Source organism: Kogia breviceps, chromosome 3 (assembly GCF_026419965.1).
Source record: "Kogia breviceps isolate mKogBre1 chromosome 3, mKogBre1 haplotype 1, whole genome shotgun sequence".
NCBI classification, from domain to species: domain Eukaryota; kingdom Metazoa; phylum Chordata; class Mammalia; order Artiodactyla; family Physeteridae; genus Kogia; species Kogia breviceps.
In genome coordinates, this window is record NC_081312.1 from 50330479 (window position 1) to 50353535 (window position 23057).

General features: G+C 35.6%; 1 protein-coding gene across 2 annotated transcripts in view; it reads left to right on the forward strand.

Moving 5' to 3' along the window:
• MAP4K5 (mitogen-activated protein kinase kinase kinase kinase 5) overlaps positions 1-23057 on the forward strand; it is a 147236-nt gene that overhangs the window by 103569 nt on the left and 20610 nt on the right. For both annotated transcript variants that reach the window (XR_010839564.1, XM_059057085.2), the window contains exons 17-27: positions 534-576; positions 1440-1650; positions 2506-2603; positions 2772-2813; positions 3692-3776; positions 11567-11646; positions 11940-12000; positions 15530-15644; positions 16019-16077; positions 18509-18612; positions 20683-20860. Coding sequence is in view for 1 of the 2 variants with exons in the window: in XM_059057085.2 (XP_058913068.1) it covers positions 534-576; positions 1440-1650; positions 2506-2603; positions 2772-2813; positions 3692-3776; positions 11567-11646; positions 11940-12000; positions 15530-15644; positions 16019-16077; positions 18509-18612; positions 20683-20860 (1076 nt within the window). In the remaining variant the exon portion in view is untranslated. The remainder of the gene's footprint in view (positions 1-533; positions 577-1439; positions 1651-2505; positions 2604-2771; positions 2814-3691; positions 3777-11566; positions 11647-11939; positions 12001-15529; positions 15645-16018; positions 16078-18508; positions 18613-20682; positions 20861-23057) is intronic.

The following is a 23057-nucleotide window of genomic DNA, read 5'->3' on the forward strand; positions in this document are numbered from 1 at the left end:
GTTAGGACTCTGCGCTTTCACTGCTGAGGGCCCTGGTTCAATCCCTGGTCGGGGAACTAAGATCCTGCAAACTGTGTTGTGTAGCCAGGAAAAAAAAAAAAAAGAAAAGTTTCCAGGTGATACCAATGTTGCTCATCTGTGGACCCCACTTGGAGTAATAAAGGGTTTGATGATATAGCCATCTGAATCTACAATTCACTGTGGATTCCAACTCTAAAATTCCGAATCTCTTTTTCACTACCAAGTTTAATTTCATTTTTATTACATATTAAATGTTGCAAAGCATAATGATAAAGTAAAAAACACTTTGTATCCACTTTATAAAAACTCTGTTTTATAGTCATACTAATACAGTTTGACAGAATGAGATCTTAGGTCTTCCTATAGCTTTTAAAAATACTCTGTACCATGATCTAATTGTCTTTTATATCCCCTGAATAGAAGCAAATTTTAATGCACATGTAATGCTCTCTCTGTGTTTTATGCTATTGTCATTTATCACCATCTAAATTGCATTTTTCTCTTTGTATTAGATCAACCTCAAAACGTGCAATACCACCTCCCCTACCTCCTAAGGTGAGCTACTTAAAGATTTTCAACAATATATCCTTGTTTAAATAATAAAATAAATTTTTCAAATAACTTCATTGAATTTATTCAAAATTCTCTTAAATATATTTTAGGGTACAGTTTTCCTCAAGAGCATATTATGAAGATGTAAAAATATATTAAAGAAGATTTCATGAGAAATATAATATTTTTATAGCTATTAGAAAAAGGCAAAGATAGGTTATTACTCATTTGAGGCAATACTTGACCACGTGGAGAGGAGAGGAGTTCATCATTTACAGTCCTAATTTATTACTACAGTTGGACAGTGCACTAGAGTCATACTTTATTAAGTCACTTTCCTTGCTTGTTTGTAGTTATTAAATATTTTGTGGATTATGTATGTGATTTTATTGGTTATAAAAACATTATCAGGGCTTCCCTGGTGGCGCAGTGGTTGAGAGTCCGCCTGCCGATGCAGGGGACACGGGTTCGTGCCCCGGTCTGGGAAGATCCCACATGCCGTGGAACAGCTGGGCCCGTGAGCCATGGCCGCTGAGCCTGCGCGTCCAGAGCCTGTGCTCCGCGACGGGAGAGGCCACAACAGTGAGAGGCCCACGTACCGCAAAAAAAAAAAAAAAAAAAAAAAAAAATTATCAGTTTGGGGTTAGGGCTGCTTAAAAGTCACATGGCAAGTTCATAGTTGTGTTGGGATAGTAACTCAGCTCTTGCTTACCTTGCTTACTTGGCCCAGTGAATTGAACTATACAGGAGATAGAAAAAAAGGCATATTCTCCTCCCCCTAAAGTCTTTGATGCATAATGATAACAAAGTGTTAATGTTTTATGTCCAAATTTATTAAAGTACTTTTGTGTCTTATTATCAACTAGCCAAGGATAAACAGTTACCCTGAAGACAACCTCCCAGATGAAGAAAAGTCATCAACTGTAAAACGTCGTCCTGACTCAGAGAACAGAGCTCCCCAAGTTCTCAGAAGACAGAGTAGCCCAAGTTGTTGTCCTGTAGCTGAGACTTCCTCTATTGGTATGGCTAGCAGTATCAGCAGGCCTGGAGTGCATACAGCTAGATACTGTGATCTCGGTAAATAAATCAAAGTGAAGGCTGAAAAGAAAGCCATTTTGTTCATATTTTAAAGAATGTCTTTTTCCTTTAGTCAATCTTACTACTGTTTGATGCTTTGTGAAGGTTCTTTAAAGTTCCACATGGGTGGACTATAAATAGATTCAATCCAATTCAACCCTGATTTGATCCCTTACTAAATATTATAGGATCTAGAAAGATGAATGGATGACCCTGCCCTCTGGAAGTTCAGGGTCTATAGCAGAAGTTATACCCATGTGCGCATAATATCAGACAAGACATTTTGTTTAAGTGTCTCCTACAGTAAGTAACTATACGTAACAATGCATGAGATCTCTGAGGGAGATAAGGATAGGGAACAGAGGAGGTAGGCCCTTGCAGAGTATTAAAGGGCTTGGTGAGCCTTTAATAGGTGGAACCAAGAGAACAAGAAAGAATGAACAAATGCACTGAAGCAGGAAAATCTAGAATGTGTTGGAAGTACAGTCTAGTATGGTAGAAGTGTGAGCTTTTGAAGGGTATATACTGGGAGATAGGACTTAAAAAGGTAGGTTGAAGTTAAATTATGAAAGGCCTTAAATACCAGCATTAGTAGGTCAGATTTCATTTTTCTCACAATATGGAAAGACATTTATTGTTTTCATGGATTAAGACCACTGCTATAGATGCAGTGCTGCCTCTACATGAGCTAGAGAAAGGCACCAGAGATACTTTTAACTCATCTGACAGTAGAGAATATTTCCCTATAAAGGAACACCCAAATGGAAAACAAGTACTGGGGGGAAGGGGAAATTATTTTTTAAGGAAAGTACTTATTTGTATGGTCATTCAACTTTTAACCATGATTCTCTTTAGGAAATGGTGATGGTATTTCAAAACTGATTAGTGAAAACACAGAAGGATCAGCGCAAGCACCACAGTTACCACGAAAAAAGGACAAGCGAGATTTCCCTGTAGGTATAACAGGCATTTGGTGATTAGTTGTAAATAATACTGTATTTCTCATATAAAGGGCATAGTCTGTTTAATTCAAGAATTTGAATAACTGGATTTCTAAATGTATAAAGTTTTTCTTAAGGCTTTAAGAGGTCTTACAGTATTAAAAATCACTTTTTCCACAGAAACCAGTAATCAATGGCCTCCCACCCACCCCAAAAGTGCTGGTAAGGAATATATTTATGTGAACCACTTGCCAATTTTTCTCTCTTTAGAAGCAACAGAATATTGTTTATTTGCTATCAAGTATCTTGAGCCATTAAAAGGAAGGATTCATAAAATACAAAGGCATTAAATGCATTAGGATACATTTCATGTACCCTAATTTGAGTGAGTTAGTTAAAATTGGGTAAATTTCACTTTTTATAGATACGGACAGTTGGGTTCTCTGATTAGCCTACAGAGGCCAATTTAATTTTAATGTGATGATATTACTAGTACTGTGTCCTCTTCAGTATGTTGGTTAAATATCTTTCTACCCCTGAATCCATTTTTACATTGAACTATACACAGTGAAAAGGAACAGGGAAGCTTCTGTTAACTCTTATTCTCTGGCCCTTCAGTAGAACCTACCTAAGATAGTTCAGCCAGTCATATGAATGGGTGCCTTATAAATTGTACCTTTCTATACAGTAAAAGTTTAGTGTATATATCAGTCTTTTGTCTTTCATCACTATTATGGAGGTATAATGCAGTTATAATCACTGTGATGTCAATAAAATCATTCATTGTTTCCCATTATTAAATGTTAGTCCTAAAGATAAGTAGTGATGTAAAATTCCTAGAATGTATCATTGACATATGTAGACGTTTTGATAAATTTGATATTTTTGCTGTAAAGCAGTGGATTACACAAGGAAACAGTATAAAACTCTCTTCATAGAAAGGGTTAAATTATATCAAAATATGAATTTTGTTTTGTAATGAGACCATAAGTATATGCAAATAAGAGTCAGTTTAGCATTCATAAAAATCTTAGCTATTTTCTAAGAATGTATAAAATTATCTAATCAAATAAGTCAACATTTCTTTCTTTATAAATAAGATGGGAGCATGTTTTTCCAAAGTTTTTGATGGCTGTCCTTTGAAAATAAATTGTGCAACATCCTGGATACATCCTGATACAAAAGGTAACATTTCTGAATTTATATATATATCTCCAACAAAATATTTATTATCAGAAAAGATCCTTATGATCAGTGAACTGAGGGCTTTTTACTTTAAAAGTTCAACTTAGAGATTAAGGAGTGTAGGTATTATACTATTAATATAACAGCCTAAATTGGTAAATAGTTTTAGTTTAAGGCATCAGAATTCAACAGTGAGTATACAGGAACAGTTCCTTGTTAAAGGAGACTAAAGAGACATCACAACTGATTGCAACAATAATTTGGCATTTTCATTTATGTAAAAGGACAATACTGAGACAATTGAAAATCGCTTTCAGTAAAATCAGGATATTAGAAATAGCATCATTTCAGTGTTAATATCCTGATTTTGATCATTGTTGTGTGGTTGTATAAGACCTTTTTTTTTTTTAAGAAATGCACACAAATATTTAGGAATAAAGGGGTATCATGCTCATAACTTAAACAGTTCAGAAAATGAAAACAAAAATGTGTGTACAAAGGAAAAAGGATAAAAACAAAAGTAGTAAATGTTAACTTTTTGTGTGTGTGTGTTACCATATGGTCTTTATATTTTTTTAAATTTTGAATTTTATTTATTTTTTATACAGAAGGTTCTTATTAGTTATCTATTTTATACATATTAGTGTATATATGTCAATCCCAATCTCCCAATTCATCACACTGCCACCACCACCCCCACCCGCCACTTCCCCCCGTTGGTGTCCATACGTTTGTTCTCTACATCTCTGTTTCTATTTCTGCCCTGCAAACTGGTTCATCTGTACCATTTGTCTAGGTTCCACATGTATGCATTAATATATGATATTTGTTTTTCTCTTTCTGACTTACTTCATGCTGTATGACAGTCTCTAGATCCATCCACGTCTCTACAAATCACCCAATTTCATTCCTTTTTATAGCTGAGTAATATTCCATTGTATATATGTACCACATCTTTATCCATTCGTCTGTCTATGGGCATTTAGGTTGCTTCTGTGACCTGGCTATTGTAAATAGTGTTGCAGTGAACATTGGGGTGCATGTCTCTTTTTGAATTATGGTTTTCTCTGGGTATATGCCCAGTAGTGGGATTGCTGGGTCATATGGTAGTTCTGTTTTTAGTTTTTAGTTTTGTTTTGTTTCATTTTGTTGTTTTTGCAGTACGCGGGCCTCTCACTGTTGTGGCCTCTCCCGTTGCAGAGCACAGGCTCTGGACGCGCAGGCTCAGCGGCCATGGCTCATGGGCCCAGCTGCTCTGTGGGATCTTCCCGGACTGGGGTACGAACCCGTGTCCCCTGCATTGGCAGGCGGACTCTCAACCAGTGCGCCACCAGGGAAGCCCTGTGTTTTTAGTTTTATAAGGGACCTCCATACTGTTCTCCATAGTGGCTGTATCAATTTACATTCCCACCAATAGTGCAAGAGGGTTCCCTTTTCTCCACACCCTCTCCAGCATTTCTTGTTTGTAGATTTTGTGATGATGCCCATTCTAACTGGTGTGAGGTGATACCTCACTGTAGTTTTGATTTGCATTTCTCTGATAATTAGTGATTTTGAGCAGCTTTTCATGTGCTTCTTGGCCATCTGTATGTCTTCTTCGGAGAAATGACTGTTTAGGTCTTCTGCCCATTTTTTGATAGGGTTGCTTGTTTTTTTAATATTGAGCTACATGAGCTGTTTATATATTTTGGAGATTAATCCTTTGTCCATTGATTCGTTTGCAAATATTTTCTCCCATTCTGAGAGTTGTCTTTTTGTCTTGTTTGTAGTTTCCTTTGCTTTGCAAAAGCTTTGAAGTTTCATTAGGTCCCATTTGTTTATTTTTGTTTTTATTTCCATTACTATAGGAGGTGGATCAAAAAATATCTTCTTGTGATTTATGTCAAAGAGTGCTCTTCCGATATTTTCCTTTAAGAGTTTTATAGTGTCCAGTCCTACATTTAGGTCTTTAATCCATTTTGAGTTTATTTTTGTATGGTGTTAAGGAGTGTCCTAATTTCATTCTTTTACATGTAGCTGTCCAGTTTTCCCAGCACCACTTATTGAAGAGACTGTCTTTTCTACACTGTATATCCTTGCCTCCTTTGTCATAGATTAGTTGAACTTAGGTGTGTGGATTTATCTCTGGGCTTTCTATCCTGTTCCATTGATCTGTATTTCTGTTTTTGTGACAGTACCATACTGTCTTGATTACTGTAGCTTTGTAGTATAGTTCAGAGTCACAGAGTCTTGATTCCTCCATCTCCGATTTTTTCCCTCAAGACTGCTTTGACTATTCAGTGTCTTTTGTGTCTCCATACAAAGAGTTTTTGTTCTAGTTCTGTAAAAAATGCCATTGGTAATTTGATTGGGATTGCATTGAACCTGTAGATTGCTTTGGATAATATAGTCATTTTCACAATATTGATTTTTCCAATCCAAGAACATGGTCTATCTCTCCATCTCTTGCTATCATCTTTAATTTCTTACATCAGTGTCTTATAGTTTTCTGCATACATGTCTTTTGCCTCCCTAGTTAGGTTTATTCCTAAGAATATTGTTATTTTTGTTGCAGAGGTAAATGGGAGTGTTTCCTTAATTTCTCTTTCAGATTTTTCATCATTAGGATATAGGAATGCAAGATATTTCTGTGCAGTAATTTTGTATCCTGCAACTTTACCAAATTCACTGATCAGCTCTAGTAGTTTTCTGGTGGCATTTTTAGGATTCTCTATGTATAGTATCATGTCATCTGCAAAAGCGACACTTGTACTTCTTCTTTTCCAATTTATATTCCTTTTATTTCTTTTTCTTCTCTGATTGCCCTGGCTAGGACTTCCAAAACTGTGTTGAATAACAGTGGTGAGAGTGGACATCTTTGTCTTGTTCCTGATCTTAGAGGAAATGCTTTCAGTTTTTTGCCATTGAGAATGATGTTTGCTGTGGGTTGATCATATATGGCCTTTATTATGGTGAGGTAGGTTCCCTCTATGCCCACTTTCTAGAGAGTTTTTATCATAAATGCGTGTTGAATTTTGTCAAGCTTTTTCTGAATCTATTGAGATGATCATGTGGATATTATTCTTCAGTTTGTTAATATGGTGTATCACATTGATTTGTGTATATTGAAGAATCCTTGCATGTGGGATAAATCCCACTTGATCATGGTGTATGATCCTTTTAATGTGTTGTTGGATTCTGTTTCCTAGTATTTTGTTGAGGATTTTTGCAAGTATATTCATCAGTGCTATTGGTCTGTAATTTTCTCTTTTTATAATATCTTTGTCTGGTTTTGGTATCAGGGTGAGGGTGGCCTCATAGAGTGAGTTTGGGAGTATTCCTTCCTCTGCAATTTTTTGGAAGAGTTTGAGAAGGATGGGTGTTAGCTCTTCTCTAAATATTTGATGGAATTCACCTATGAAGCCATCTGGTCCTGGACTTTTGTTTGTTGGAAGATTTTTAATCACAGTTTCAATTTCAGTGCTTGTGATTGGTTTGTTCATATTTTCTATTTCTTCCTGGTTCAGTCTTGGAAGATTATACTTTTCTAAAAATTTGTCCATTTCTTACAAGTTGTTCATTTTATTGGCATAGAGTTGCTTGTAGTAGTCTCTTAGGATGCTTTGTATTTCTGTGGTGTCTGTTGTAACTTCTCCTTTTTCATTTCTAATTTTATTGATTTGAGTCTTCTCCCTCTTTTTCTTGATGAGTCTGGCTAATAGTTTATCAATTTTGTTTATCTTCTCAAAGAACCAGCTTTTAGTTTTATTGATCTTTGCTGTTATTTTCTTTGTTTCTATTTCATTTATTTCTGCTCTGTTCTTTATGATTTCTTTCGTTGTACTAACTTTGGGTTTTGTTTGTTCTTCTTTTTCTAGTTCCTTTAGGTGTAAGGTTAGTTTGTTTATTTGAGATTATTCTTCTTTCTTGAGTTAAGCTTGTATTGCTGTAAACTTCCCTCTTAGAACTGCTTTTGCTGCATCCCATAGGTTTTGGATCATCATGTTTTCATTGTAATTTGTCTCTAGGTATTTTTTAATTTCCTCTTTGATTTCTTCAGTGATCTGTGGTTATTTAGTAATGTATTGCTTAACCTCTATGTGTTCGTGTTTTTTACGTTTTTTTCCCTGTAATTGATTTCCAGTCTCATAGCATTGTGGTCTAAAAAGATGCTTGATATGATTTCAGTTTTCTTAAATTTACTGAGGCTTGCTTGATTTGTGACCCACGATGTGATCTATCCTGGAGAATGTTCCGTGCGCACTTGAGAGGAAAGTGTAATCTGCTGTTTGGGGATGCATTGTCCTATAAATATCAATTAAATCTGTCTGGTCTATTGTGTCATTTAATGCTTGTGTTTCCTTATTAATTTTCTGTTTGAATGATCTGTCCATTGGTGTAAGTGAGGTGTTAAAGTCCCCCACTATTATTGTGTTACTGTCGATTTCCTCTTTTATAGCTGTTAGCAGTTGCCTTATGTGTTGAGGTGCTCCTATGTTGGGTGCATATATATTTATAATTGTTATATCATCTTCTTGGATTGATCCCTTGATCATTATGTAGTGTCCTTCCTTGTCTCTTGTAACATTCTTTATTTTAAAGTCTATTTTATCTGATATGAGTATTGCTACTCCAACTTTCTTTTGATTTCCATTTGCATGGAATATCTTTTTCCATCCCCTCACTTTCAGTCTGTATGTGTCCCTAGGTCTGAAGTGGGTCTCTTGTACACAGCATATATATATGTATGGGTCTTGTTTTTGTATCCATTCAGCAAGCCTGTGTCTTCTGGTTGGAGCATTTAATCCATTCACGTTTAAGGTAATTATTCATATGTATGTTCCTGTGACCATTTTCTTAATTGTTTTGGGTTTGCTTTTGTAGGCCCTTTTCTTCTCTTGTGTTTCCCAGTTAGAGAAGTTCCTTTAGCTTTTGTTGTAGAGCTGTTTTGGTGGTGCTGAATTCTCTTAGCTTTTGCTTGTCTATAAAGCTTTTGATTTCTGCATCGAATCTGGATTAGAGCCTTGCTGGGTAGAGTAATCTTGGTTGTAGGTTCTTCCCTTTCATCACTTTAAGTATATCATGCACTGCCTTCTGGCTTGTAGAGTTCCTGCTGAGAAATCAGCTGTTAACCTTATGGGAGTTCTCTTGCATGTTATTTGTCACTTTTTCCTTGTTGCATTTGTTAATTTTTCTTTGTCTTTAATTTTTCTAGTTTGATTACTATGTGTCTCGGCATGTTTCTCCTTGAGTGTATCCTGCCTGGGACTCTCTGCAGTTCCTGGACTGGGTGGCTATTTCGTTTCCCATGTAAAGGACGTTTTTGACTATAATCTCTTCATATATTTTCTCAGGTCCTTTGTCTCTCTCTTCTCCTTCTGGGACCCCTATAATGTGAATGTTGTTGAGTTTAATGTTGTCCCAGAGGTCTCTTAGGCTGTCTTCATTTCTTCTCATTCTTTTTTCTTTATTCTGTTCCATGGCAGTGAATTCCACCATTCTGTCTTGCAGGTCACTTATCTGTTCTTCTGCCTCAGTTATTCTGCTATTGATTTCTTCTAGTGTAGTTTTCATTTCAGTTATTGTATTGTTCATTTCTGATTATTTGTTCTTTAATTCTTCTAGGTCTTTGTTAAACATTTCTTTCATCTTCTCGATCTTTGCCTCCATTCTTTCTCTTATGTCCTGGATCATCTTCGCTGTCAGTTTTCTGAATTCTTTTTCTGGGAGGTTGCCTTTCTCTACTTCATTTAATTGTTTTTCTGGGGTTTTACCTTGTTCCTTTATCTGCTACATAGCCCTCTGCCTTTTCATCTTATCTTTCTGTGAATGTTGTTTTTGTTCCACAGTCTGCAGGATTGTAGTTCTTCTTGCTTCTGCTGTCTGCCCTCTCAGTAAATGTTAACATTTGTGTAATCTGCTTGAAGGGTATGTAGGAATTCGTTGTATTATTATAACTTTTCTGAACGTCTGAAATGATGGCAAAATAAAATTCATTTTTAAAAATTTAGGCTGTGTAATTTTAAAGTGGTGAAGCATAATACATGGAGGCAAAAATCTGGAATCAAATAGGTCTGGGTTTGAATTCCCACTGTGATATTACTGTGTGACTTGGAAAAGATACTCAACACCTCTGGTTCTCAGTGTGATCATTTATAATACAAATCCTCATAATACTCACCTTGTTGCAAGGAAGGAAGGAGCCTACCTGGTTGCCTGGAAATTAGCAGAGGTTAGGCAGTAGAGGATCTTTGGGAAATGTTTGTTTCTACCTCAACACAGTCATAAAGACAGGTAGTGTAATTATCTGTGTTAAATACTGCTATTAGAAAATATAACAGATAAAAAGAATTTTTAACAGTAAGGAAACAGGATTTTTTGATATTTTTACCTTTTTATTTTGCTATAGGTTTATACTTTACAGAAAAGTTAGAGAAATATTGTAGTACAAGAAACTCCTATATACTCAGAATCATCAGTTGTTTCTTTGTTTTACTCCCTCACCATCAGATTATTTATTTATTTATTTACTTTATTTTATTTTAGTATAGTTGATTTACAATGTTTTGTTAGTTTCAGGTATACAGCAAAGTGATTCAGTTACTCATACACATATATCCCCTCTTTTTAGATTCTTTTCTCATATAGGTTATCACAGAATATTGCATAGCGTTCTCTGTGCTATATAGTAGGTTCTTGTTGGTTATCTGTCTTATATACAGTAGTGTGTGTATGTTCATCTTTTTGCCACATTTGTTTTACTCTTTTCTATCTATATGTGCATTTTTTTCTGAATCACTTGATAGTGAGTTGTGGACATCATGCTCCTCTTCCCCTATACTTCAGTTTGTATTTTCTAGGAAAAGAATCATCTCTTACATAATCACGGTACAATTATAAAGTTTAGGGAGTTTTTCATTGATATAATACTGTCTTTTAATCCACAGTCCATATTTAAATTTTATTAATTATCCCAGTAATGTCTTGTATCTTCTCCCTCCTTTTTTTCCCCAATCCAACATCCAGTTCAAGTTCACATGTTGGATTTAGCTACCATGCCTTTAGTCTGCTTTAGTCTGGAACAGTTTCTTAACCTTTCTTTCTCTCTTGATCTTGCCATTTTGAGGCTGCTTATTTTGTAGAATGTCCCTTAATTTGAGTTTGTCTGATGAGTCCTCATGCTTAGATCACGTTATGCATTTTGGGCAGGAATATCAGAGAAATGTTTTTGTGCTCTTCTCAGTTCATCATATCAGGAGGTATCAGCTTGTCCAAATACTAGTGATATTAACATTGACCAGTTGATTAAGGTGGTGTTCACTAGCCTTCTCTTCTGTCAAGTTCCTATTTTTCCCTTTCTAAGTAATTGCTTAATTATTTAATTTCCCAAAGTAATTAATAAGTAGTTAGTGTGAAGACTCATTGAGACTTTATAGATATCCTTTTGCTCATTAGACTTTCACTGACTAGTTTAGCATCTGTTGACAATCCATTGACATCTATTGATAATTTCCCTTCTTTCTCATTTATTCACTTATGTTTGAATAAATGACATGTAATGAAAATTGTGTTTTAATAAAGGATTTTATAGTAAGATAAAGCAGAGTTAGTAACAGAATATATCTACTTTTAAAAAATAAAGAGTTGGGGAAAGAGGTAAAGAAGGTAGCGTGGGTTTTAGAAAATAATTTTTCTTTGGATTGGTGGGTGGCTATCTAACTCTTAATACCATTAAAATATAGGGCCATTATTTTAGTGAATGATTTCAGAAAATGATAGTAAATTCTGGTGATTTATCTCAACTATTTTAGATCAGTACATTATTTTTGGAACTGAAGATGGTATTTATACATTGAATCTCAATGAACTACATGAGGCAACGATGGAACAGGTAATTTAGGAGTTTTAACTCAAAAAATTAGTTTGAGTCAATTGAATAAAGTAAATATCTTAATTTTAAAGCAATTTATATGGGCCTCAGTTTTAATATTTATGATTTAAATATTTAAAGGGGTGAAATTGTACTCTTCACATGTTCATGTTGAAAGATTTTTTTCCATAAGGTTTTGGTAATTTATTGAAAGGTAGAAAATACTTATTTTTCTACTCTTTCAGACTGTTGCAGTTTGGAGGGTAAGGGAATGAAAGTTGGAGAGTTTTAATTACCTTTTTTTTTCTTAATAGTTATTTCCACGGAAGTGTACTTGGCTCTATGTCATCAATAATACTTTAATGTCATTGTCAGGTATGTATATGATGAAAATGATATGAAAAATAAACCATGGACAAGCAGAGAAATGTAATTTTAATACACATTATTTTAAAATGTTGTTATTCAGGGTAATTATAATCTAGTATAGTTAACTTTTGAGACTTGCAGGTATTTTTACCATTGTAGAATTGGAAGAAACTTTGAGAAGGGACCTTGTTGTCAGAGAAGTACTTCCCACACCTGCCCAGGAACTACATAAGTTGGGGAACATGACAGTGATTGTCCCCTGAGGCCATCCCCTTCTCCACAGTCTCTGTTACTGTTACCATCCCTGCCTTGCACTGAGAATCAGCAGTTGAAGGAAAAGAATCAAAGGATCCAGTTGCTTCCTTTCTTTGTAATCTTGAGCCAGTCACTGGCTCTTATCTCTCAGCCTCAGTTTTCTTTTTTTCATAAATTATATCTTCATTTTTTGATATATTTTTTATTGAAGTATAGTTGGTTTAGTGTCGTGTTCATTTCTGCTGTACAACAAAGTGATTCAGTTATACATATATATACATTCTTTATCATATTCTTTTCCATTATGGTTTATCACAGGATACTGAATATAGTTTCCTGTGCTATACAGTAGGACCTTGTTGTTTAAACATTCTGTATATAATAGTTTGCATCTGTTAATCCCAAACTCCCAATCCCTCCCTCCCCCACTCCCCCTTCCCATTGGCAACCATAAGTCTGTTTTCTATGTCTGTGAGTCTGTTGCTATTTCATAGATAGCTTCCTTTGTGTCATATTAGATTCCACATATAAGTGATATCATATGGTATTTGTTTTTCTCTTTCTGATTTACTTCATTTTAAGTGTGATAATCTCTAAGTCCATCCATGTTGTTGTGCCCAGTTTTCTTAATTGTAACATAAAGATGATGGTAACGATAACAGCCTCACAAGATTGCTATGAGGATCAAGTGAGATATCCAAAGTACTTAGAAAATTATGAAGACTTACAGATGCTTGCTGGTAGAATTCATGTTATTGTGGACCACATATTTATTAACCAACTTGGACCAATGCTTTCAAGTCTTATAAATAATCAAATGGGTTCCAGAGCAACCTATTCTAATTTTGTTGTTTGTATTTTTCTTTTTTCGTTGTTGTTGGGGATGGGTGGGTAGTGTTTATGCTTTTTTCCCCTACTTGTTACCTGCCAAAACCTATTTTCTTACATTTTAGATTTAAATGGCTACCTAAAGGCTTACTGCTTGCTTTCATTCTGATAGTAGAGTACAGTTGGCCCTCTGTATCTGCATGCACAGATTCAACCAACTGTAGACAGAATATTTTTTTAATTCCAGGAAGTTCCAAAAAAACAAAACTTGAATTTTCCAGGCACTGGGTCACTATTTACATACATTTACATTGTATTAGGTATCATACATAATCTAGAGATGATTTAAAATATGTGGAAGAATGGGCATAGGTTATATGCAAGTACTACACCATTTTATATAAGGGACTTTTTATAAGGGACCTCAGATTTTGGTATCCGCAGGGGGTCCTGGAACAATACTCTGGTGGGACCACTATACAAGATAGGTAATTATTTCTTTCTGTTCCTTAATCCTAGTGCTATCGGCTATTAAAATAACATTTATCCCTTTCTCCACTTTGAAAAATTATTTTAACATTTCTTAAATTTTTTTCAGTTTTTTTGTTTGATACTCTTTCATACTCTGTATCTCAATAGATACGTGATGATTACATCCCAGCTCTTATTTACTGTACTGTCAGGCTTTTCATTATTAAGTGTACCTTTCAGCTGCTTATGCTTTAAAGCATCAGTGCTGATATAGTTTTAACTCACTGACAGATCATTATGAATTGTGGCCTAATTTAAGAAATGCCATTTTCATAATTTTAAGTATGTGTGTGTGAGTGTGTATAACTTAAACTCATCTACTAGCCATCACCTAGTAGAGATTCTTCAGGAATTTGTATATTTGAGCTGATGACAGTGTTTACAAAGAGCATATTATTTGATTGTCTATAAATGTCTTTTAAAAAACTGGGGTCCTCAAAAAAGTTATTTAATCTCTTTGATTTTGATTATGTTTCCCCCAGTTTTTTTACTTTTGTTTAATAAAATATTAATATATCATATTAATGTTATGAAAATAAACTTAAACCCAGATCTGTTTGAATTAACAATTCTGAGTTGTATTCATATAGAGTCACTTTCCTCTAACTCTCTTACTGCTTTTATCCCTATTTATACCTGTCTTTGGGAATAATCTTAAAAGCCACACAGAGTACATCTTGTATATTTATAAAATAACTACAGAAAGGCAGGGAAAAATTAGCCTATAAATTGATTCTTTCCAAATTGTAGTCAGAATGACCTGTGGAACTGAATGAAGATAGGTAGCAGTGCTCAATAGGAGAAAACGTTCCATTTAAGAGTCTGCATTTCTTTGCATGTGTGCACATACATGTACATGTGTTAGCTGCTTGGGTAGCTAGTTATATATAAAGTGGTACTGGAGAAAGGAAGGGTGGTATAGTGTTAGGCAGAATGTTTGCATTTTGAGAAAATACAGAAAATTTTGTTGAGGGTAAAACCATTTTTTTTTCATGTTTTCCAGTAGTAAAATGATAAAATACTATTTTGGGTTGTTATAGTACCATGTCATGTATATAAGGAGTCAGAAAATGTTTACCATATATTCCCCTTTTTAATACAGCTGTGGTCTTGATTATATGGAAATTGTAGCTCTATTATCCCATATAAATTATAGGATATAATTGTAACCCTACTGTATCCTATGGCATATAATATTAGTTTGCTTTATTTTTCTAAGTATTTCAGTGTCATCTTTAAGACTTCATTCATGAACAGTTTTTAATCCAAGCCAATGTGGTAGATTATTGGTAAATAGGACTATCTCAGAAAGATAATGTGGTATATATAATTTTCCATGTTGTACTTAAATAATCATGTGTACATCACTGTAACTCACTCTGTTGTACAGTGTTTAACAATTTCTTTTTCTATATTGGCTTCTTTTTTTGTGTGTGTGGTATGCGGGCCTCATTGTTGTGGCCTCTCCGTCGTGGAGCACAAGCTCCGGACGCGCAGGCTCAGCGGCCATGGCTCACGGGCCCAGCCGCTCCGCGGCATGTGGGATCTTCCCAGACCGGGGCACGAACCCGTGTCCCCTGCATCGGCAGGCAGACTCTCAACCACTGCGCCACCAGGGAAGCCCTATATTGGCTTCTTTAAAATTTACATATATTTTGCCGAGATCACCTATTAGTCAGAATATATCTAATTTATGTACTGTGAAACAAAATTATCTACTTTATTAAAACTCATTTTACTTATTATCTTTCAAAATAGTATTAACTAGGTTTTTTTGTTTGTGTTTTTCTCTATTTTGTTTGGCTTTTTGAACACGGCTGGACTCATCATTTTAGAAGGTAATTATCTTTTCTTTTGCTTGAAAATATTATTTCTCTGCTTTAAATAATTCTAATAAAAATAACATGTTTCTCTTTTATAGGAAAAACCTTTCAGCTCTACTCTCATAATCTTATAGCTTTGTTTGAACAAGCCAAAAAACCAGGACTAGCTGCCCATATTCAAACTCATAGGTTTCCAGACCGCATACTACCAAGGTACAAAATATTTTGATTCTACTGGGTATGAGGGGAATTAGTGTCTATTTTTAAAACAGCCAGTCTTCCTTGCCCACTAAAAAACTTCCTTTGTCTTAATTTTGAAAGGTAGTTTACACTAAAGTAAATGTCATCTAGAATTCAAAAGATAAGTGTTTTGTAACTTGACTGTCCATGTCAATCATCCACAGAAGTTTTATAATATATATTCCCAGGTCCTGCCTCAGTTCTATAAAATCAGATAGTTTGGGGTCAGAGTTTAAGACAGTGGTTTTTAGAGCTCCTTGACTGGTTCTGATGGAGCTGATTCACCCATCACTCACTGTTTGGGAACCACTGCAGTAGAGTACAATTACGTTGTCTTATGTTTTCAGAAAGTTCGCTTTAACAACAAAGATTCCTGATACAAAAGGCTGCCACAAATGTTGCATAGGTGAGTAAATGCTGTTTCTCAAACTGGATGATTAGAACTTTTAACATCTTTAAAATTATCTGTAGAGTCTTATAGTATTAAATGAAGGAAGGTAGGCTTTATATTTGTTCTAATAAGGAGTTAAGGGGCCACTGAAGCTAAGGAATGTATAGTCAGACATAAAAATGCTTGAAGGTAATTGCTCTGATGCTTTCTCAGAGCATGATGTTCCTCGAGTTTTTTAACCATAGTCCCTAAGGCTCTGTCTCTGCTGATATCCTAGCTTTCATTTGACACAAACCATTTATTTAACAGTTATTGCTTAGTGTTTTATGAACATTATTATTTCAGAAGTTTGGCCAACTATGAAGTTAGAGGGAACAGTCTACACAAGACCACTCACTTCTGATACTAACTACAGTTTTGGGGAGTTCCCCAAACCACCTTCATGTTCAATAATTCACTAGAAGGACTCACAGAATTCACTGAAAGTGGTTATACTCTGGTTATGGTTTATTATAGGGAAAGGATATAGATTAAAATCAGCCAAGGGAAGAAGTGCATAGGGCAGAATCCAGGAAAAATAACAGGTGTAGAGCTTCTGTTGTCCTTTCTCCATGGAATAATAGACAGTGTATGGACTGTGTTACTTTTCTGACAGTGATGTGTAACAGTACACACAGAGCATTGCCAACTAGGGAAGCTTACTCAGCAACCTCAGTGTCCAGAGTTTTTATTAAGGCTCTATCACATTTGCATGCTTGATTGCCAACATGGCTGATCTCAGTATCCATCCCCTCTGGAGGTCAAGTGATATTGCCTGACCCAAAGCCCCTACCCTAAATTACATGGTTTGTCTTTCTGGCATTACTGTCCCCCACCCTGAGACTATCCAGTGTTGCCAACCCCCACTCTAAATCATATTGTTAGAGTATACGTTGACCAAGGCCCCAGGCAAACAAAGACAATCCTGTCAGGCATGACATTCCTGAGGCTTAGACATTAACTCCCAGAAGAGAGGACAAAGGCCAGACCTCTTTTGGGGCAAGGTGAAATTCTGTGCTATATAATTATCTTCTCTTGCTTAACCCTTAAACAGCTTATGATACTTATGTCACTAGTAGCAGAACCTGTGATCAGACCTGGTCTGTGGCTTCAAATTCTGGGCTCCTAACTTTCTGTTTATTCTTACTGTTTAATCAGTGAGCCTAAACATTGATCTTCATGCTGCATTAAGTCCACAGCATACTCTCTAGTTATAAACAAATTTCATGAGCATTTTTCTAGGGAGATGCAGGTCCATTTCTGTTATCGGATTCCCAGTATCTCTGACTCAGGAAAGGTCTCAATGCTTACAATCTGAAGTATAACTCAAATATCTTAAGATAGAGCTTACTGCAAATAACTATTCTTATAATCAAATACATTACTGTTGATGGGAATCAAATTGGGGAGAAGGAAAGACTGATGTGAATTTCTGTAGATTTGAGTCAAGGAAGTTACATCTTTAAGTTGTAAAGTAATTAGTTATTTTCATCTTGTCTTAAGTAGACAGCTGTAAACTACTATACCAAAACTGGAATCATAGGACTTCCCTGGTGGCACAGTAGTTAAGAATCTGCCTGCCAGTGCAGGGGACACAGATTTGATCCCTGGCCTGGGAAGATTCCACATGCCACGGAGTAACTAAGCCTGTGCACCACAACTACTGAGCCTGCGCTCTAGAGCCCATGAATCACAACTACTGAAGCCTGCGTGCCTAAAGCCTGTGCTCCACAAGAGAAGCCACCGCAATAACACCATGCACCGCAACAAAGCGTAGCCCCCGCTCACTGCAACTAGAGAAAAGTCCCTGCCCAGCAATGAAGACCTAATGCAGCCAAAAATAAATAAATAAATAGAAATTTTTTTTTTTTAATGGAATGATAGATTTCAGTTGCCTTCTAGACCTTCTTATTCACTAGACCTAGAATTCACTCTTTTGGTCCATTTACTTAAGCAGCTCTTTAGATTGTAAAATACTTTAGGTGTTTTGGTGCTTAAAATACTGTTTTATATTTAAGAACCTAGTATATTAAAGATGTTTAGAAGTAAATGTATGCAATTAAAATTGAGATAAGAGAGTGAAAAGGAAAGGGTATAACAAAGCCAAAGGAAAAAGATATCATGTTTCTTTACTTTCTGCACTCTTATCATCCTAGTGAACAGAAACAATAATTATCCTTTATCACCTAAATTAACATTTCAAATGATTATTCTTCCATTCATATTTTGGTATCAGTGGCAGGCCACATTTAATTGGTTTTTCCTATGTATCAGCACTGCCTTTATAAAGAAAGCTGGGTTAGCTTTTAGGTGAGTATAACTTAGTAATTGCTTTTAGCTAAACTTTGTTTTTATATAAATATATTCAGGGTTTTGGGTGTGTCTGTTTTGTTTCATTTCTTTCCAGTCAGAAACCCTTACACAGGACATAAATACCTCTGTGGAGCTTTACAGTCTGGAATTGTATTACTTCAGTGGTATGAGCCAATGCAGAAATTCATGTTAATAAAGGTATATATTACTTTGTTTACACTTTTTTAATTTAGAAAACACTAATGTATAACTGAGCCTGAAATTATAAGACCCCAATGCTACAATCTAGGGATAGCATGTTTATAGTTTATTTATAGGTGTTTATTTGGTTTAGGGATTTTTGTGTTCTTAAGATTTTATCTTTAACTTGTGTTAATAAACATCCAGAAATATCACAGCCATAAAGAAGAATATGGCCAAGTCTCTAAAACATATTTTTATGGAAGACTGATTCTTATCATGATATTTAAAGGTAGTCCTTTTTCTAATTGAAATATTATGATATTGTGTTAGTTTCAGTTATACAGCAAAGTATTCAGTTATTTCTTATTTTCCATTATAGGTTATTAAAAGATATTAAATATAGTTCCCTGTGTTATACAGTAAATCCTTGTTCCTTATCTACTTTATGTATAGTAGTTTGTTAATCCCATACTATTTATTTATCCCTCCCCACTCCCTTTCCTCTTTGTTTTCTATGTCTGTGAGTTTGTTTCTGTTTTGTATATATATTCATTTGTATTATTTTTTAGATTCCACATATAAATGATATATAGTATTTGTCTTTGTCTGACTTACTTCATGAAGCATAGTATTCTCTAGGTCCATCCATGTTTCTGCAAATGGCAATATTTCATTCCTTTTATTGCTAAATAATATTCCTGTGTGTGTATGTGTGTATCAATCACATTTTCTTACACCAGTCGTCTGTTGATGGGCACTTGGATTGTTTCTGGTCTTGGCTGTTGTAAATAGTGCCGCTGTGAACGGCATGCAGTACATGTATCTTTTCAAATTAGAGTTTCATCTTTTCCGGATATATGCCCAGGAGTGAGATTGCTGGATCATATGTTAGCTCTATTTTTAGTTTTTTAAGGAACCTCCATACTGTTCTCCATTGTGGCTGCACCAATTTATATCCCCACGAACAGTGTAGGAGGGTTCCCTTTTCTCCACACCCTTTCTAGCATTTATTATTTATAGACTTTTTAGTGATGGCCATTTTGACTGTTGTGAGGTGTTACCTCATTGTAGTTTTGATTTGCGTTTCTCTAATAATTAGTGATGTTGAACAACTTTTCATGTGCCTGTTAACCATCTGTATGTCTTCTATGGGAAAATGTCTATTTAGGTGTTCTGCCCATTTTTTGAGGGTTGTTTTTTTGATATTGAGTTATATGAGCTGTTTGTATATTTTGGAAATTAACCCCTTGTCAGGTGCATCATTTGCAAATATTTTCTCCCATTCTGGACGTTTTCTTTGTTTTGTTTATGGTTTCCTTTGCTGCGCAGAAAGCTTTTAAGTTTGATTAAATCCCATTTGTTTATTTTTGCTTATTTATTTTTATTTTTTTGTCTTGGCAGACTGATCTAAGAAAATATTGCTGCGATTTTTTTTTCTTTTTTCTTTTTTTTTTTTTTTGCGGTATGCGGGCCTCTCACTGTTGTGGCCTCTCCCGTTACAGAGCACAGGCTCTGGATGCGTAGGCTCAGCGGCCATGGCTCATGGGCCTAGCCACTCTGTGGCATGTGGGATCCTCCCAGACCGGGGCATGAACCCGTGTCCCCTGCATCGGCAGACAGACTCTCAACCACTGCGCCACCAGGGAAGCCCTATTGCTATGATTTTTGTTAAAAAATGTTTTGCCTGTGTTCTCTTCTAAGAGTTTTATGGTGCTATATCTTATATTTAAGTCTTTAAACCATTTTGAGTTTATTATTGTATATGGTGTGAGGGAGTGTTCTAACTTCATTGATTTACATGAGGCTGTCCAGCTTTCCTAACACTGCTTGTTGGAAGAGACTGTCTTTTCTCCATTGTATATTCTTTTCTCCTTTGTTGTATATTAATTGATCATAGGTGTGTGGGTTTACTTCTAGGCTCTCTATTCTGTTCCATTGATCTATATGTCTGTTTTTGTGCTGGTAAGAGGTATTCGTTTTTTAGAATTAGATCAATTAGGAAAATGAAAGCTTTTCTGTTGAATTTATTCAACAATATGAATGAGGAGATTGTTTCTAAATTACTCATCTGTTTATTTTTTGCAGCACTTTGATTTTCCTTTGCCAAGTCCTTTGAATGTTTTTGAAATGCTGGTAATACCAGAACAGGAATACCCTATGGTCTGTGTAGCTATTAGCAAGGGCACCGAATTAAATCAGGTAGTTCAGTTTGAGACAATCAATTTGAACTCTGCATCTTCATGGTTTACAGAAATTGGTGGAGGTAAGTGCTTTTTACTTTATGTTAAAATATTGATGCTTTTGCCTACAAAAGAAGCAGAATAGGTTCAACCTGCATGGGCTCTTTCAAATAAAGATTCAGAACATAGTTTCCCAAATAAGCCCAGAGGATCATGTACATATAGTTTATGATCTCTATTTGCCTGAGGCAATTTGATACAAAGTATTTTACCAAGGAAAATTTTAATGACTCCTGACATTTAAAAGTCTTAGTTGTTATCATTGGACTTACTAAATAATTAAGTTTTCTAAGATACTTTTCAAATTTTATCAGCTTCTCAAGCAAAGAAATAACTTTTTCTTCCTATCAGTTTTCCCCACACACACTTCTTAAAATCATTGAGTTATGGTACTTTTCATACTGGAATAGAAGCTTCTCGTGTGGCCTCCAAGCTTTACCATTTAAATATACAGGAAAATATCTCTTGCATTTTCTGAGAATGGTTTGTTAGCCTAGGATTTTATCAAACATGTCTTAGTGAAAACTCTGAAAAGGTTGAGAAGTTTATTTTCAAACTTAAAATTGGAACAAATCAATCAAGAATTCATGTCAAGGGAATTCCCTGGTGCTGCAGTGGTTAAGAATCCACCTTCCAATGCAGGGGACAAGGGTTCGATCCCTGGTCAGGGAGCTAGATCGCACATGCATGCCACAACTAAGAGTTCACGTGCCACAACTAAGGAGCCCATGAGCCACAACTAAGGAGCCCACTGGCTGCAACTAAGGAGCCCACGAGCCACAATTAAGGAGCCCATGAGCCTCAACTAAGGAGCCTGCCTGCCACAACTAAGACCCAGCGCAACCAAAATAAGTAAATAAATTTTTAAAGTTTTAAAAATAAAATATTAAAGAATTCATGCTAAAAAATAAGTAAAATGAAGAAGATCTTCATTTTGCCAGTTTACTGTTTTTGTTGTGCTAGTGTATTATCACCCAGATTTTTTTTTTTAAACCCCACATTTGTTTTATTTATTTATTTTTGGCTGTGCTGGGTCTTCGTTTCTGTGCGAGGGCTTTCTCCAGTTGCGGTGAGTGGGGGCCAGTCTTCATCGCGGTGCACGGGCCTCTCACTATCGTAGCCTCTCTTGTTGTGGAGCACAGGCTTCAGACACACAGGCTCAGCAGTTGTGGCTCACGGGCCCAGCTGCTCCACGGCATGTGGGATCCTCCCAGACCAGGGCTTGAACCCGTGTCCCCTGCATTAGCAGGCAGATTCTCAACCACTGCGCCACCAGGGAAGCCCATGTCACCCAGATTTATCAAGCTATTTTTACATATGAAGTCAAGTAAGCTTTAGTTATAACTAATTTCTGACCACTGTTACATTCTTTATCACCTTGAGAAGAAGTCTGTTACAAGTATTATAAGTTTGAAGATTCTTATTAAGCATCTTTGGCTTTTGATCACTTATAGGCTAAATTATAAGAACTTTTTTATAAAACCCAGCTAATTAAGTTAATGTAGAACTGCACTAATGTCATTTTCAGAGTTAGTATGAGCTAGTGGTGTCCTAGTAAATGTTTAACAATAGACTCTTGGGGCACAGAGAAGCCTGGTTTGTAGCAGTTGCCTATTTCTGTGGTATAAATACTCCCACCACAGCCAATTTCAGACTACCAACTTGATGTCATCTGGCTTGCAAAATCTCTGAAAATTTAGCAGTCCAGTACAAGCCCGTTCCAGCATGCCCTGGACTAATATCACTGTCTTTGTAGATCAAATCATAATTTTCAGTAGAATAAAATAGGAATGTATTCTTTTACCCACCCACCCCACCTGCACCCACCTTTCTTTCTAATAATGTTTTTGGTTGAGGTAGATGCGTATCTTCCTGGTATAGCTAACAGAAAGGTGGAAATGACATTTATTATCATGAAATTTAAACAGCCCAAATAGAAACATGTTCCTATCATGTAATTTTTGCTAAAAAGAAGAGTTATGGGTCAGTTTATTTAAAACCCAAGATCATGTTTGGCAGACAGCCCCAATTTGTTTTTACTGGTTACTGTATAATAATAGTGTAGAGAAAGTCATTTCATACGATTATCTAATGTGAGTTTTCAAACGACTATCTTCTGTATGATATAGTAGGAGGTTACGTTGCTTAAGGCTGGGCATTCAGTGAGTCCTCTTGTGAATTTGCAGGGGCGAGGTTTGAAGGGTTTTTGTTGTTGTTTGT